The sequence below is a fragment of the Stegodyphus dumicola genome, chromosome 6, assembly GCF_044657685.1.
Source record: "Stegodyphus dumicola isolate Sdum_Otavi_A_Nest chromosome 6, ASM4465768v1".
Lineage (NCBI taxonomy): Eukaryota > Metazoa > Arthropoda > Arachnida > Araneae > Eresidae > Stegodyphus > Stegodyphus dumicola.
In genome coordinates, this window is record NC_140773.1 from 91,498,294 (window position 1) to 91,516,988 (window position 18,695).

General features: G+C 34.3%; 1 protein-coding gene across 1 annotated transcript in view; it reads left to right on the top strand.

Annotated features, from left to right (window-relative positions):
• The window catches only part of LOC118202627 (uncharacterized), a 393,249-nt gene that overhangs the window by 329,105 nt on the left and 45,449 nt on the right, over window positions 1-18,695 (top strand). Inside the window, exon 8 of the mRNA XM_085818671.1 lies at window positions 17,731-17,864. Coding sequence (XP_085674797.1) covers window positions 17,731-17,864 — 134 coding nt within the window. The remainder of the gene's footprint in view (window positions 1-17,730; window positions 17,865-18,695) is intronic.

Below are 18,695 nucleotides of genomic sequence, written 5' to 3' on the forward strand. Positions count from 1 at the left end.
TGTTGCCACTGCTCGCTTTCGAATCCTAGAGTTTGTTAATAATAAATTTCTAAATTTTACGATGAAATAATAAAAATAGAACCGCCAATGATTAGATGCATAATTCCCGATTCCAAAAATTTATGGGAAGCCATTTTGACTATTCCCATCTTCGTACGACTTTAATCAGGTGACGTATTAATTAAAAACTCCGAAAACATTAATTTTCGCAGTCATTTTTCCGAGAGGCAACAGTCTCACGTGTTGGGGATAAAAATGCTTTATTTCGAAATTGTGTTGCTTCTATTCACTTTCAAATCGTAGAGTTTGTTAGTCAAAAATTTGTAAGTTTTGAAAAATCTATACATATAAAAGAACAATGTGTGTTTGTTTGTTTGTTCGTGTTATTGATGATTTCTGATCAATCATAATATTTTTTTTTGCCAGATTTAATCCATTTTAATATAGGTGAAATATTGGATGGAACTTGAGCTTTTACGACCATTTGATGAAAAAGACGAAAATCGTTAAAAACTGTGTGCCATTGTTGCTGATATAATGAGACAGAATTAGCTTATTGTTCTATCGAAATTTTTATGTGGATTCGATATCGCATCAGACTGAAAAATGTATGACTATGAATCGTATTTTTTTCCATCATTATTAGAGAAGGATTACAGCGGTATCGTTCTCCTTGTTGTTAAGTGCATTACTCTCAATCTGACTTAACTGGCATCGGATACTTCCGCTAGTAGTAAATAAATATCTCATATTATTATTTTAATTTAGATGAAAGGTTAATTTCATATAATACATTTTTTATTACTATAATTTATAAAAAAAAGGCTAAACATGCCGAGTGGAAGCATAATAGTAAATAACTGTCTAAAATTATTAAATTAATTCGATGAAAGGTTAAATTTACATAATGCATTTTTTATCATTTTAATTTATAAAAAACGGCTAAGCATAAGTGAAATTAAACGAGAGGCATATCCTTTTTTTTTGGGGGGGGAGGGTGTTCTAACATTGCAGAGGAGACTTCTTTTTTTTTTTTTTTTTTTTTTTTAAACATCTGTACATGAATTCTGACTCGAAATGCTGTCGAGCAGTGCCCCGATGGCGTTTATTACCCATTTAGCATGGCCCTACAGCGGCTCTACTGTTTTGTGTGTATGACACCCACTTTCGGGGTCCACAAAATTGTAGTTGTAGTTACAGTAAAATGTTCAAAACCGGCATCTTGTATTTCATCTAACTTGTATGATTTCTAGCAGTCAGTATAACTAATGCTTCCTTTAGCGATGTTTTGCTTTATAACGTTCAGTAAGGTTTTGGTCGATCGATCTGGAACAGCGACTGAGAAACATTCATTTGATTCTCTACGTAATCTGCCGAAAACCCATTTTAGTGGAAGATCACATCCAACATTATTCTTTCTTCTACTGAAAAGGCTTTAAGTTAACTTCAATATTTTTGCCACGTCCGCCGATTTTCAACTTAGACCGAGCAATTAAAGCTGCGGCACACACCTCACGCATTTAACTGCTCTAGTCTACAAATGTATTGTGTTTCAGCTTCAGCTAGAGTTCAAAAATTCAATAGATGTGATCTCCTGACACCCAAAACAGATGAACCTAACGGCTGTAAGAAAGGAGATTTTCGGTCCTTCGAACCAGTTTTGACTTCTTTAATCCTTTCTTCTCATTACAAGTTTCCTTCCTGTACTACCATTTCGCTACTGAGTTACCGGTACAGCATAATTTCATCTCGTGGTTGTTCGAACGTAATTTTCTATCATGAATTATGCCTTTTCTTTGAAAAAATTCTATTGCAGACGTCACTAGCCTTTTTCCAAATTGTTAAATCCATAGCGTTATCAAAAAGAATTAAAAAACTAAACTAGTATTTAAATGGCCTCTTACAAATATAGAACTATCTAAATTTAAACACTTTGAAATTGGTGCGTTCGCTAGATTTGACGCGTGGTTAAATGGGCGAGTTTACTAGATTTGGGGCTTTTGCGCAAATATTTTCGCAGCAATTTTTTACGGTCCCTTAAACGGAATTGTACCGATTAGAAAAGTAAAACAATTATTTAGAAACTTCTCGCGCTAATTAAACACAAAGAAATTTTGCATCACTTGGCATTTAATTACCATCACTTGTCGACCTCTCGCGCTCACGGAATTAGAAGTCAATAGTTGCCACCTTCACATGGTCTGCCCATTGGGCAGTGCCCAGTCTGTGTCATAGTCGACGTCGCTTTCTCTCAGGAACGCATACCATGTTTTTCGTTCCGTGTAGGACCCTCTACTGAAAGCAAAACTTATTTCTCCCACATGAATAAATTTCGGTAATTTGGTAAGCAGCCTCTGCGTTCAGTTGCCCAAATAGTCTAAATTAATTGTTTTTTTAATTGTGCAAATTTATGATGTAGTCAAAAGTTTGGCGGCCGGCCGTTTTCACTAGGTGTATCATCATTTGCAGAAAGTGACCAGATTAATCTCGCAAATTCCTAATGCTTCCAATTATGATGGCCGTTTACAAAGTGGAATTTAAGTTTTAATGTCAAAAGATGTAATTGAGTAATAACACTAATGTGGTAATAACTGTATTAGTCATTACGTTTTTGCTAAAATACTGATTATATTATCTCCTAATATAAATTTAGAAGTATCAAAAAGTAGTTCAAAATTAAACTTCCTAACATATGGGTTCCCTCTTTTTTGATACTTCTGCTAAATTTATATTAGGAGATAATATAATCAATATTTCTTTAGTAGAAGTTACTTTGAGTTCTATTTCATAATTCCAATTTTATAAATTTTACTATATAAATTGCTTTTCACTCAAATCCCATCACTTCACGGAACTACAATTTTGGCCTAACTTAATTTGCCAGTTTGGCATCATCATTCTTACTTGAGTAAAAGACGAAACACCTTCGCGTTTATTAATTATTGCTCATTGAACGGGAGTTGCTTTTTTCCCCTTGAAAAGTCAACTAATTTCCGATCAATAGCGATAATTACTTGTTTTTAATTTCTTTTTCAAAGTTTGAAATTTTGTTCTTCATGATTTAAATTCAAGTCCCCGTAAAATATTTTTTTCATAATTGACTAAATAATTTTCATAATTAATTTTCATAATTGAAGTTACTTCTAAACACAATTTTCAGAATTAAACTTCCTACATATGGGTTCCCTCTTTTTTGATACTTCTACTAAATTTATATTAGGAGATAATATAATCAATATTTCATTAGTAAATAAATTATTATTATCTTACTTTGCAGCGATTGCGCAAGTATTAGAAAAACTTGTTCTCGAACTAAGTGAATCATTCATCATTACTTTTTACCCTGTGACTTTATTTCTAAAAAATTCAAAATGAATTGTCAAAATAACTACGTTTATTACTTTTTTAGCTCTCGTAATTTCTGTTCTTGCTCTTTGATTATTTTTTTATCTTAATCATTTTTTATGTTACTTTGAAACCAGGAAATTTTTCTGTAAATGTTTAAAAAATGAATTAACCGTCCTTCTTTTCTGAACAACATATTAATTTATTTGAAATTGGTAATTTTTTCTTGAACTAATGATAATACTGCAACATTATTTGTATATCAAGCATGAGTTTATCATAATAACTGCATAATGAGATAAAGGGCCAAGTTCGGGAGAAACAACGTTCGGTGCAGTCGATGTCACTGACAAAACAGTTGAGATCTAAACGGGTGGCAAAATCCTTTAATCATAGCTGTAGGAATGTACAACGTTCTTCAGTTCATTTAAAAAACAATTTATTACTTTCTCTTTATTGGATTTCTAACTTGGCAAGTTTTAAATGCCAATAAATGACGTTAAAAAAATTTTGACTTCTCCAATTAGAAATTAACTTGCCAAGTTAGAAATCCGATATCAATAAAAGTAATAAATTGTTTTTTAATGAATTGAAGAACGTTGTACATTAATGTAGCAATGATTAAAGGAAACTGCTATGGAACTTGTCATTCATTAGATCTCAACTCTTTTGTAGGTAACACCGACTACATCGACCGTCGTTTCTCTCGAACTTGGTCTCTTTTTCACATTTATGTTGTTATGATATCATTAATTTTGAAAAGCTAAATTAAAGTTTATGTTTAAGTTACTGAAAGTTGTTTATAATCTTTTCGCAATATCGCTGTAGTTAGGTCAGAACCCACTACCAAAATGAACAAAGGGTCGATCCTGCACTCTACCTCTCTGCTGTCATGTCAATGCTTAAATGCTTAAATGGGAATTGCTTATGCTTATGTATCCTTGCGGTTTTTATAAGCTCTGTTCTTTTAACCCCTAGGGAACATCACAGTGTAAACTATCAACTAAATCCCAGCCAGGAAACGGATCAAGGTAGGAAAGGGGGCTCGTTGGAGCTTCGCGGCCAACGAGCCCCCTTTCCTTACTAAGCATTTTAGTGAAGCGCCATAAAGCATCACAATCCATCTCAAGCTCAGCGATTTTGTCATTCCAGTTTTCTTGCCTGAAATCCTGTATTTCCTTCCTGAGCCTTTCACTTATTCTATTAAGCTCGGCTTTCGTGTTCGGGTCCCAGGTAATGTTGTAGCTAATTAGTCAAGCTAAGATAATCGTTACATAACTACCAGTTATCAAAGAGGTGATGAGAAATATTCGTAATTAAAATATACATGTGCAAATGTGGCAATATCAAGTTGCAGAAAAATGAACAAATAAAGTGTAAATGAATGATATTTACAATGAGAAATGCAGCAAAGTGTGTGCTTAAGTGACGAAATTGTGGTCCTGCATTCTGTGAGCAGTAAATGGCCTTAGTGTGATATCTTCTGGGACACATATGTAGTTTAAAGAAGCATTAAAATTGCCCGCCGTGCACTTTAAACCCTTATCATAAAATTTACTGTTTAATCTATGGAGGTACTCATCAATGTATTCTGCCTTCAAGTCATCATGCAGTAGTTTGTTCCTAATATAGAAATGTGCGTCTGTAATGGTGCGCAAGATTTTATTTTGTACAACTTGCAATTTGTGCAGGTCATTGCTCTTCGCCTTACCCCAAACTGGCGAGGCGTAACACATGATAGGTCGCAAAATGGAAAGATAAATTTGTCGCTTCCTGCGTAGGTCCAATCTAGAACACCTACCAAGTAGAAGATTCAGTTGCTGCGCAACACCTTTAGTTTTGTTAGCCACATAGTTGATATGGGTATTCCACGTGAGCCTTTGATTGAGATAAACGCCTAGATATTTGGCCTTGTCAACTGTGGGTACCCGCTGGCCGAATAGGTACAGTGGCTGGATAGCAACTTTTAATTTCTTCCTGCGTACGATAAGCAGTTGAGACTTATCAGCATTAATAGAAATTCTTCAGTTGGAGCACTATTCTTCAATATCAAGTACATTATCTTGCAATACGTTAATTTCTCTGTTAGGATTTATTGATTTAACTGCTACCGCCGCATCATCCGCATAGCAGGCGAGTAGCATGTTCCTATTTAATTTGTCCCTTGGAAAATCCGCCGCATAGAATAAATAAAGAATTGGCCCCAAACAGGACCCCTGTGGGACCCTGCTGAGATCATCTTATAGCCAGAATGATTCTCTCTGCAGCTCACAGTGAAGAATCTGCTTCTAATGTAAGAATGTGTCAGTAGAATAAGCTCTCTGGGAAGATTAAACTTGATTAATTTGTAGATTAAGTCCTCATGCCAGACGCGGTCAAATGTTTTGGCCACGTCTAGCATGAGCAGTACTGTGCAGCTTTTATGATGGAATGCGGATCCTATGAACTCAAGTCTAATTAGTTGTTTCGCAGTAGACAGGTCGCTCCTAAAGCCGTACTGTTCATCAGGCAGGAATTGCAAGTAGTGCTGAAATTTTTGTAAGATAATCCTTTCAAATATCTTGGCAAGATTGGATAAAAGACTAATTGGCCTGTAATTTTCTGCTTTAGTGATGTCTTTAGCGGCTTTGGGAAGCAAAACTATTTTCGCATATTTCCAGCTTTCTGGGAAGTAGCAACACGTGATACAAGCGTTAAAGATGCCTGTGAGTCTTGTAATGCCACTTTTAGGCAAGTTCCTGATCATGAGATTCGTGATCCCGTCAATGCCTGGGGGCCTTCTTTAGATTAAGTGTAGAGACTATCTTCGTAACCTCCTTAGGAGTAGTGAGCCCGCTAGCATTAAGTGCAGTAGGCATCTTCAGCCATTCATTTACTTCATTTTCAACTTGCTGTGCAAACGAATTATTGCATGGTGATATGTTAGGACTAAATTGCTCCTTTAAGTGATTTGCGAAAATCATTTGCTATTACAGGCCTGTCGCATTGGTGCTTGCGCTTAAGCATTTTAGTGAAGCGCCAGAAAGCATCACAATCCTTCTCAAGCTCAGCGATTTTGTCATTCCAGTTTTCTAGCCTGAAATCCTGTATTTCCTTCCTGAGCCTTTCACTTATTCTATTAAGCTCGGCTTTCGTGTTCGGGTCCCCGGTAGTGTTGTAGCTTCTACGTAACCGGTTTCTTTCAGTCTTGAATGCCTTAATAAATTTAGGGAACATTGTAAGCTTATCTGTCTTCTGAGTGATTTTGGCCGCTTTAGGGAGCCGCTTCTTAACAACGTTATGAAACATCGTCCAATCTGTGTAGGTTTTAGTAGTGGGGTAGCTTATACTTGCAACCCCCATTGTCGCTACTACCGGCAGTGGTCTGAGCTAAGATCATCATGTACTTCCAGAATCATATTAATTTTAGTGTTCGACAATATAATGTTAAGATATCTGGAATGTGCCCTGTAATATGTGGCCTGAACGTAGGCACATTGGGTGCATTCCCACAGGATGATTACTTATGAACTCCTTAAGAACTTTGCCGTTATGGTTGGTACCGCGGCATCTCCAGTTCATGTGTTTGCTATTTAAGTCTCCTCCTACTATAATGTTCGTGGAGTCTGGGATAATGCACTTGAAAAGCTCTTCTGAAAGCTTGTTTGTCGGCGGGTTGTAAATGGCGGTGAACAAAGTGTCCCCAAATTTGGGTAGTTGTATGGAAGTGACCACAATTTCGTAACCTTTGCTTCTATCCGTGGAGATGAGACATGAAGAATATTTACAGTGCACATATATGGCCACGCCTCCACCTCTGTGATGAAATCTGTCACCTCGGTAAGACCTGAAAATACGAATATTGAGCCTATCTGCCGGTTTGGCATGTTTCTCAGAAATAAGGCATATCTCTATGTCATTATCGTAAATGAAATCTTCGAGTTCATCCTTCTTATCCTTAAGATTGTTAGCATTCCAAACTAGCATTTTAATTGTCCTGCTACTGTTGATGTTACTATCCATGATTTGGTAGGGACTTAGTTTGCGCGTTGGAACTGCTAGTGTCAGTACTAGAAGTTAAATTTAATTGTAGTATTCCCGATGCTTCAATGGCTTCGACAAGATTTTTAAGGCCTTCGAAAATTGTCCTTGCTTCATTCAGTATCTTACTGTTGAAACGATGACCGCTAGCAACAGCCGCAAAAGTTTTGTTTGTGATAACCCTGTCGTTAAACGTTTTAGTGGGTGGGTTTTCCGAATCTGTTTTAGGAAAGTTCGGGCAACCCCTGTACTGTAGTTGTTCGTATGCTCTAACTAGCAATTAATGCATCCCAGTGGAGCGGTGTCATGGTACACCAGGGTACCTGGGCCGAAGGCCCTACCCCATGTAGAACATCTAAGTTGTTTCGAATGACGCCAGGAAATAACTGTGAAAAAAGAAAAAGTATAATTATACAAGATAATAGTACTTAATCAAGGAGAAAAAGCTGCGAAGTCCGCCGAGGCAGGTAGAAAGACGCCGTGCCGGTACGAAAAACTTCTTCGAATCATCGAAAGGCATGGTACTGAGCGTGCTAAACACCTGATTCGCCGGAGCCAGTCACGTGAGAGGTCACCCTCCCAGGAGCTGACCTCGGCGATGCTGCTTGAGAATTCCCGAGATGGGATGTAGAAAGATAATCGAAACCTAAGTTTCGAGTCGACACTGGAATCCAATTCTTTAGAACTCATCTTCAGCAATCTTCAGAAGATACACTGCAGCTGTAAAACATATGGACAGTTTTTCCGCAGTGGTTTTCGCTTGTCTAATGCTCTTGAGCGACTGCATGATTTTTTCAATAAACATGGGAATTTTATCTTCCTCATTTTTCCGTGTTCTCTGGGTGGGTCTCCCTTTCAAGACATCCTGTAGAGGGTATCACTGTCTGGTGGTGCTCTTCCTTCCGTAACTTCGGAGAGGCGCGGGAAATTTTCTTCATTCATCGTCATGGTAGCTTTCCTCCGAAATTAGCAATTAATGCACTTGGGTTTCTCCTCACGTGGTTTGGGGCAATCTCTCAATAAATGATCGCCAGTACATTTCATGCATACATCCTGCCTGAGCATGATGAAATGCCTGACACCGAAAGCACTGCATTGGCCCTATCCTACCTTTGTAAGCTTAAACCTTAACATTGAGACCACATAACTTCGCTATGTTGTGAATTCCTCTTGCCTTTTCGTTTCTGCTGAGGATTACTAAGAATAAAGGCAGATTGTATTTTTCACCATTTCTGCGTCTGACAAATTGTGTAGCTTTTTTCTACCGGAAAGCCTCTGTCAACTAACTCTTCCGCGATCTCCGTGAGTGGAGTATCGATTGGTAGGCTGCGTACTACAACCTTAACTTTCTTATTCTCAGGCAGAATAAATGAATGATATTTTACTCCCTTGGAGTTTAGTAACGCCGTCAAATTTTTGTGCGTTTGTATGTCATCTATTTTTAATTCGTAGTGATCCTGCGCTTTCATATTACCAGATTTGAGCGTAATACCTGATTCCCTTATCATTTCCCTGTATTTGGACCATGAATACTTGCCATCTTGAATAATGATAGGCGGAGCTTTGGTACTTAGTTTCTTAGAATATGTAAATTTACCTAAGTCCTCCTCAACTGGTTCTATGTCTACATTGGGTATACTTTGTGCGGAGGCGTGGCCTACTGTTAGTGAACTATTCTCATTGGTGCCAGCTTCATAACCATGAGCATCACCTATTAGCCCAGCCGGCCACGTGACCTTATCTGCAGTATCGATAGGCCGCACCATGCTTTCCGTCTGAGACGTAACTTGCAGCCGGCTTCTCGGGGATCTCACTAGATGGCGCCACATTAGTGTGGCTACTGGCCGCTACTTTTGATGGGGCCTGAGATTTCTGAGGCCCAAACGAGAATACATCCTTAGCAATTGCAGTGGATTTCTTCTTTTTGGAGGCTTCAGCCGCGATTCCTTCTTTATTTGATTTAATGGGGTTTTCCTCAGCATTTTCCGTGGAGGGATCAGCATCCACAGGAAAGGCAGCAAATCTGTTGTTACATTCCGTAATCGGAAAGGCAGCTCACTTGTTGCTTCGTCACATCGTCGCTTGTTGCTAACTGGTTGGAAACCTTCGAAATCCATTTCCTTGGGGTTCTCATCTGGAACTGTTGAAACAGCAGCAGTGGTAGGATTAAGAGCTAATTCAGGGAACATAACACTGAAGTTAGGCAAATCCCTCACTAGAAGCTTAACAAACTTCTCGGTCAGCTCATATAGGAAGGTATCATCTGAATCCAGGGTGCCATTTTCCTTATGATTCCTGAGTTCCTGGTAATCGATTGCGAGTTGTTTTAAGAATGCCATAGTTCGTAAGCCAGTCAGTCGTTTTGCGGGGAAAAAAATCAGAGTGAAGAAAGTGCAGTCACACAGAAGAATAGCAGATACATTTTAAAAGCGCATCGCACACAGGGCACAAGGCCGTTTTACAGTACCCAGAACGCAAGGTTCAACGGGACCAACCTTCTATTAGCGCCAACAAATGCAGAAAATTAACACAGTATTAATCTGAAGTAAGAGCTGTGTTGTATTTTATATATGTTGGGTATGTGCTCAGTGATGATTACAAGATGTACACAAACATCGTTTATTCTACATTGCTCATCTACTATTCTATATTACAGTTATGATTAAAGATAATAATAGATACAGTTACAGTTACATATATAACATCTCCCTTTTTTATAAAAAATAATAATAGTAGTAAAATTATAAACATATTCTTTTAAATAATAAGGTTTCTTAACAGTCCTACCAGATCGAGTAACGTAGTTATGTCCATTTGAAAAATTTGATGATACTATACCTCTTTCACTATTTGGTGACACAACACTTCTGTTAGGTTTACAGGCACATTAAATTTGTAGTGCTCCTACTATTTTCATGTATCTCGGGTTCATCTATAACTTCATTCTCATAGTTGTTTTGTATTGCAAACTCTTTCAGATTAGTTCCTTTAAGAAGGTCTCTTCTGTTCCTTTCTACAATTCTTCCATCTGTTCTTATAATCCTATATGAACGTGGTCTTTCTGCTTCTTCTATAATTTTCGCTCTTTCATTTAGTTTTCTCCCTTTCTCTTTTATGTAAACATGATCTCCTGTTTTCAGTGGTTTTAACGGTCTTGCATTCCTATCATAATAACTTTTTTGTAAGGTTTGTCTCTTCAGTAAATGTTGTTTATGGTCTTCATATCGTTTAGCTTGGACGAAATTCTCTATTATAGGCATCAATCCATTTACTTTTCTTCCAAACATCAATTCTGAAGGTGACTTCATCTGAAATAGGAGAGTTACGATATTCCAGTAATACTAAATATGGATCCTTGTTGTCAACTACAGCTTTTTCTAACATTCGCTTGACAGTATGAATATGTCTTTCAATCATTCCATTAGACTGTAGGTAATTTGGACTTGAAGTTCTGGTTTCAAAATCCCATCTTCTTGCAAAATCTTTAAATTTTCTACAATTATATTGTGGACCATTATCCGAATATACTATTTTCGGAATACCATGTCTTGCAAAAATTGATTTCAATTGCTTTATCACTGCTACACTTGACAAATCTTCCAAATGTCCAATTTCAACATATTTGCTAAAATAATCTATAACCATTAGATAATCCTTTCCTTGAAAGTAAAAGAGATCTGTTCCCAATACTTCCCATGGACCATTAGGTATTTCTTTAGATATCATTGGTTCTTTAGTATTAGCTTTTTGTAAACTTAAACATGTTTGACAATTCAGTACCAAATCTTCAATTTCTTTCGACATTCCTGGCCAATATAATATTTCTATTGCTTTGATCTTGCATTTTACTACTCCTAAATAACCATAACGAATTCTGCTTAACATATCTTTTCGTAAACTTCTTGGTACTACAACACAGGAATTTTTAAATTTTAATCCATTTGTTTCTGATAGTTCTTCTCTGAAGTTAAAATATGGTTTTGCCAATTCTGGAACCATACATTTTTCATCTGGCCATCCAGTTTTAATTAATTTTTTTTAAACTTGTAGTTCTTCATCTTTTTCTGTTTCCAGTTGAAAAACTTCCATTTTACCATTAGACATTGGTATACATTCTACAACCAATTCAACATGAGCTTCTATATCTCCTTTAAAGAAATCAGATCCTTCATCAGTGAATGATCTTGATAATGCATCCGCTGTAAAAAGTTCTTTTCCTGGTTTATATTTTATCTCAAACTGATATGGCTGTAATCTTATACGCATTCTTTGTAGTCTTACAGGGCATTTATTTAATGGCTTTTTGAAAATTGATTCCAGTGGTTTATGGTCACTTTCCACAGTAATATTTTTTCCAAATATATACTGGTGAAATTTCTCACACGCAAATACAATAGCTAAAGTTTCCTTTTCAATTTGAGCATAATTCTTCTGTGTATCTGTTAATACCTTAGATGCATATGCCACTGGTAAATTATTCTGCAGTAAGACTGCTCCTAGTCCTTCTTGAGATGCATCTACAGATAAAGCTACTGGCACTTTTATACCATAATACTGTAAAACTGGTTTATTTACTAAGACATCTTTTAGTCTTCTAAATGCTTTTTCATGTGTTGCATTCCAGGTCCAGATAATTTGTTTTTTCAACAAATCTCTTAAACATGATGTCAATTCTGATACATTAGGTATAAATCTAGAAACATATGTAATCATTCCTAGGAAAGTTTCTAATTCTTTTACATTTTTTGGTGGTTTTATATCTAGAATAGCCTTAATTTTGTCTTCATCTGGTTTTAAACCATCTTTAGAAAATATATGTCTCATATATTTCACTTCATTCAGCCCAAATTTACATTTATTTAAATTAAATTTAACATTCTTTTCTCTGGCTCTGTCCAACAACTTCTTTAATCCTTAATCATGTTCTTTTTTATCTTTACCCCAAACTAATAAGTCATCTATGTATATTTGAACTCCTTCTAAATCACTAAGAATTTCAGAAAAACTTCTGTGGAAAACTTCTGGTGATGAACTCAGTCCATATGGCAACCTCAAAAAAACAATATCTACCAAATGGAGTGTTAAATGTAGTAAATTCACAACTTCAATCTGACAGTTTAATTTGCCAAAATGCTTTGTTTGCATCTAAAATACTAAAGACCTTTGCATTTGTCATTTGAGATGAAATTTTTTCAAAGGTTGGTATGTGATAATGTTCTCTCAGTATATTTTGGTTAAGGTGCTGAGGATCTAAACACACTTTTAAATTACCATCCTTTTTCCTTATTACCACTAATGAATTCACGAATTCTGTTGGTTGGTTAACTTTCCTTATAATACCAGCTTTTTCCATTCTTGCTAATTCCTTTTTTAATGGATTTAATAAGCTAAGTGGAATTTTCCTACAGGGTTCTATTTTACCAACAGCTCCTGGTTTTAATTTAATATGATATGTATATCCAGTTAAATTCCCAGTTCCTTTAAACAAATCTTGATATCCTTTTAAAGATTCTGGTAACTTTTGATTGGAATCAGGATTTACTGTACAAATCCTTTGTATTAGGTTTAATTTTTGCAATGTAGGTAAACCTAAAATAGCTGGAACAGTTTTATCACATGCTACAACTTGAAATTCTACTTCATCGTTGTCTCCTTTCGATGTTTCACATAATAATTTACATTTTCTGACTACATCAATTGTAGTACCATTGTAATTATTTAAAGTGACTTTTGATTTAGTCAAACATTTATCTCTTAAATTTAATTGTTTAAATATAGGCAATGGTAGCACATTACACTGAGCTCCAGTATCCAACTTAACAAATAAATATTTAGATATGTTTACTTTTAGTTTTTCAAACCATTCGGTTTTATTTTTAGAAAATGGATTTGTATCTTCTACTGACCCAAAAATATATTCATTACCATTATTATATAACTCATGCTCTAAATTATTCTGTACAACATTAACATTTTTATAAGTGCACATTTTAAAAAAGTGATTTTTCTTTTTTACAGTACAAGCAAATCTTATTATAAGCAGGACAATTGTATAACTTATGAAAAGTTCCACATTTTCTACATGGTTTTGGTTTATTGTACTTATTTCCTTGATAGTTTGAAGAAGATTTAGTACTTTGTTGCTTTTGTTTTACATGAACATGATAGTCTTTCTTACAAGGCTGACTTTTTTCTTCTCAAGGTCGAAATTTATTACGTTTGATAGCTTCTATTTTATTTTCTTCAGTTAAAGATTTCAGCTGAAATTCTGTTTATTCAGAAGCTTTACACATTTTAATACATTTCTCCAATGTTAACTGATTTTCCCTTAATAATCTATCTTTGAGATTTTTATTTAGAATTCCACTTACTATTCTATCTCTTATTAAACTATCTTTTAATTCTGCAAATCCACAGTTGCTACTTAATTTCTTTAAATCGGTTAAGAAATCATCAAACGATTCACCTACATGTTGTGTTCGACAGAAAAATATATGTCTATCAACACTTTCATTTGCTTTCGGTATGAAAAATTTTCGAAAGCTTCAATTACTTTGTCAACATCCTTCTTATCTTCTTCACTTAAATTAAAAGTATTAAATTTATCAAGTGCTTCTTCACCAATAATATGCAATAAAATAGCTACTTTCATTTCAGGTGATTTAGTAATACCACCAGACGCTAACATATAAATTTGGAATTTTTGTTTCCATTTCTTCCAATTTTCGCTTAAATTTCCTTCGAAACTCAGATTACTTGGAGGCTTTAATCCATCCATATTTAATTTAGGACTTTAAATAGTGTATATATACGTATTTTTAGCCAGTTCCAATAAAAGTAAACAACGCACTTACCAGCTCGATTTCACTGTAAACAGCTTTCCATCATGTTTTTGTTTAGAATATCTTTACACTGCATGGTTCTTCAAAAAAGAATTTTTTTTTTTTTTTTTTTTTTTTTTTTTAATCTACGGTGGGCTGCGTCATGTGTTGTATTTTATGTATGTTGGGTATGTGCTCAGTGATGATTACAAGATGTACACAAACATCGTTTATTCTACATTGCTCATCTACTATTCTATATTACAGTTATGATTAAAGATAATAATAGATGCAGTTACAGTTACATATATAACAAGAGCGAGGGGAAAGCGCACCTTCATGCTCGAAAGCTAACAGTCGAAATCGAATACTTAGTTGTCATATACTGGGTTTTTACTGCACTGCGGCAGTACTTTCCAGTAGCATAAGAGATATCCCGAAGGAACATAGCTTTGAAGGAAAATCAGTTAGGTCCTGCAGCAGGAAAAATCATAAAACGAAAAGAGAAGAGTGATACAAAGTCCTTGCATAGGGGCTATCATGTCATTTATTATAAACAGGTTTTTATTCTTCATTTTCGGAAATTGATAAGCATCTGAGTGGCACGGAAACCGACGATCGGTGCAACGCCATCTATTGGTGACGTTGTCAAATGCTCGTTATGATTATTAATTGGTTTAACCTCGATAATAATGGAGTTTTTAAGTTTTAGGTTTTTTCCTTTGTAAAGCCTTGATGCCAAATTTCAAGTATCTAAGTGGTTTAGAAGTGGTCTAGGTTTTTGATGAGTCAGTCAGTGAGTGATAAAATGACACATTTCAGACCATAATACAGTCAAAAGTCGTTAATTCGGACACCCATAATCCGGAATGATCTATAATCCGGACCTCAAAGTTACAAACTTTCTGCGCATGCGTTGCGTTCACGCATGCGCACAGGCGTTTACGAGTGCGCGTAAGACCTTTACGGCTGCGAATATGTTTGTGCGCATGCGCGTGTAATGTGTAACGGAGGTAAGCTAAAATTATCTAATTCAGTTAATGTTGCAGATTGCGTTGTTCCTTAATCTTCGAATTGGATCCGGCTTATTATTTTTTGCAGACTGTTAGAGCAATTTCATAACAGTAAGCTTGAACTTTCGATTATGTCAAATAGAATTTCCGATATATATTTACTAATATGTAATTTGTATCTACAAACCGAAAGTATGTTTTGAAATCCGAAATCTGTTTATCAATTTCACACCACGGATTGGAAGTTGATCTGTCAGCACTATCCTTATCTTCAGGGCAGATGTTTTTATTTTATTTGGCTTATAATTCCTTACTAAGTGTAGTATTTCATCTCGATGTACTCCGTCTTTGATATGATTTAAATCAAGTTCCTCGTCATTATAATTGGCTTCCGATAGTGAAGAAAGTGACCCAGAGGTTATTGAAAATGAAAACATTTCGATTCACAAATTAGTCGGTATTCTCAACACAGCAATTATAGGACTTGAACAGCGGAACTTTGTAACTAAACAAGAAATTATGTCTGTTTATAGAATTAAAGAGAAAGTATTAGCACATAAAATGAAACAACTTACATTGAAAGAAATGTTTAATAAAGTAAACAAATAAATATTATGCTTTTTCTTTTTGTAAATTTTGATACCCTTTAGATCATAATTGTTCTTTATTTCATAAATTAAGGTTTTATATTTTTAATTTTGTAATTTCTGCATGCCATCTTACCAGATTTAAACTGATGATCTATAATCCGGAAAAATCGATAATCCGGAATCACCGAAGTACCGACGAGTCCAGATTAACAACTTTTGACTGTAATTCCATAACTATAAGAGGTAAATTAATGAAATTTGGAATTCTAAGTGTTAAAGGGAGCTCTATTAGACATTCAAAATTGCATGTTTGTAGGTCTGATAGTTTTTTAGTAATGCGGAGATCGAAAGTAGCTTGAAATGGTTCGTGTAAGATACGCATGGCCGGTGTCTCGCTGTTTTCTTTTCCGTCTGTTCTGAACTGGTCTGATGCACTGTCGTGTGTCTAAATTCTCATAGTTTAATAGTTTTGAAGTAGTTCACCATATTCTAAAAAACTGGTAAAGTATTTTACATATTAATAATTTTAATATATTACTTGTAATAAATTGAGGAAAATTCTATTAGTAGTATAGTTAATTTTCTTTCATAGACTAGTAATTTTCCAGTTTGTTTCATGTGTATGCTTAACATAGTTAATAACCATAAATCTTTATATATTCATCTAGCCAACAGATAAAAATATTAAATTTTAAAGAGGCAATGTATTATTCTAATAACAGTAGAATAATTATACTCTCTTAAAAATCATTAGTTAGAGATTATATTTAATGTAAATTTGGAATTTAACACTAAAGCAATGCTATATTTTAATCTATCCAGTTTATCGATTTATAGACATAGGCTAAAGCAAATCTTTATTTCATATTTATAATAAATTTAATTCAAGGATTAAGGAAAACATTTTCAAGCAACATTTTCTTTTTGTCTCTAAGCTAAAAGCTAAACTAAGTGGCATAACAGCCCCAGTGGCCTGCAGTGCCCCGAAATCTGCTTTCTTGACCCTGGGCCCTGGAGTGCATCAGCATATGTTTTGGACAAGTGGTGTTTCGTCCTCAAGCAAGCTTGATACTCATTTTATCGACCCACTTAAGGGATGAAAATCTGAGTCAACCTTACCCAGCCCGGGGTTCAAACCACGGACCTGTGATGCAGCTGCACGGCGCGCTAGCCACTTCGCCATCGAGCGGTCTAATGTTTATGTAGGGTTATTTATTTAAAATCAAGTTAAATCTTTACTTAGGATTAATGTTTGCTTGCATGAGATCCATGTCAACATTTTGAATAAGTTACTCAACGTCATCAACTGAAACAGTTTTAAAAACATTTTTATGCTATAATAGAAACTAAAGTAACTTATTAATACTAATTATATGTAATTGTATTTCTCTAATGAGAATTGTAAAATACTTATTACCTGAATTATATTAATATTAATAATTAAAAATACAGTGTCAATAATTAAATTTAAAATTCTTTCTCCAAATTCAAAGGTAATGTATTTAATATTCCTTATCAGATGTTTTTGAGAATTTTTTTTATGTATGGTTGTAAGGGTTGTAAGTACCAATTCAGAATTGGGTAATTATTTAACTTCTTTTTTTTTTTTTTTTTTTTTTTTTTTTTACAAGGACAAATAAATAAAATGACAATAAAAATATTCTCTACATCTTTTAAAAATTGCCTCTGTAATAAGCTCTTGCTGATGCTTAAAAGTTGCATGATCAAATTTGATAACTAAAAATTTGCCAATTTTGATAACTAACTGCAGTGGCTAATGCAATAAAGAAATACCAGTTATTTTCTTTGAATATTGATTTTGAATTTTATTTTTTATTTTATTTTATTTTATTTTATTTATTTATTTATTTATTTATTTTGAGAAAGTGAAATGTTTCCATGAAGAAAACATTTATTCATTCTTATTCTCTTTATTTTTAGAATTTGAGGCGTAAAATGGTATGTGGTGAATTCATTGAAAATTTGGCTGAACTAAATGATGGTGAGAATTTTCCAAGAGATGTTTTAAAAGCTTTATACCATTCTATTAAATCTCATCCTCTTGAATGGGCTAGGTAAGTAAACATCTACAAATTTATAAACACAATTTTTCAGGTATTTAACAAAATTGTAACCAATGTAATAAAGTGCAGAGATCCCCAAGTAAAATGTTTGATTCATATAAAGAACCTGTAAAGTATATGTACTTTTATTATCTGCTCAAAATAATAAATGCTTTATTTATTTGAAAAGTATGTTTCTGTGTTACTCTAAAATAATAATAATAAATTCCTTTTGTTATATATTCCAGTATATTTGCATTTAATTGTCTCGCATGTAAGAGAATTGATTAAGTTTAAATAGTATATTCTAACCAGCTAACTGTTATGGTTCGAAATTTCTATTTATTATTCAGCATTGCCATATGCTGTAGTATAGTACATGCCAAGTGTGACCATAATTCATGTTAATGGGAGTATTATATTGTTCAAAATCTATAATTATCCCCCTGCAAGAGCTGCAATTAAATATTTCTGTCTTTTGAAAGTATGAAAATTCTTTTTTAACAGAAGAAAAATGTTTGAATAAACTAATAAGGATTTTGTATTTGCAACTAATGCAGTTATTTATAAACAAAATAATTGAGTCTTGTGTTATTGCTGTATATTTTAACTGTTGTACATGTTTAAAGCAATTTTTCATTTGGATTTCATTTTTGTCTGGTTTACAGTTTTACTGTTTGTAATTGTTGATTAGTTTCAAAGAAAGTAAACTGAAGTCAAAAGACTGTGTAAGGGTCTTAATAATAATGCAGAAACTTGTCAAAGAGAATCAACACTTTTAATTCACCTTAATCCATAAGCCATCCGTGAATGAAGTCAGTAAAATTAAAATTTATAATAAAA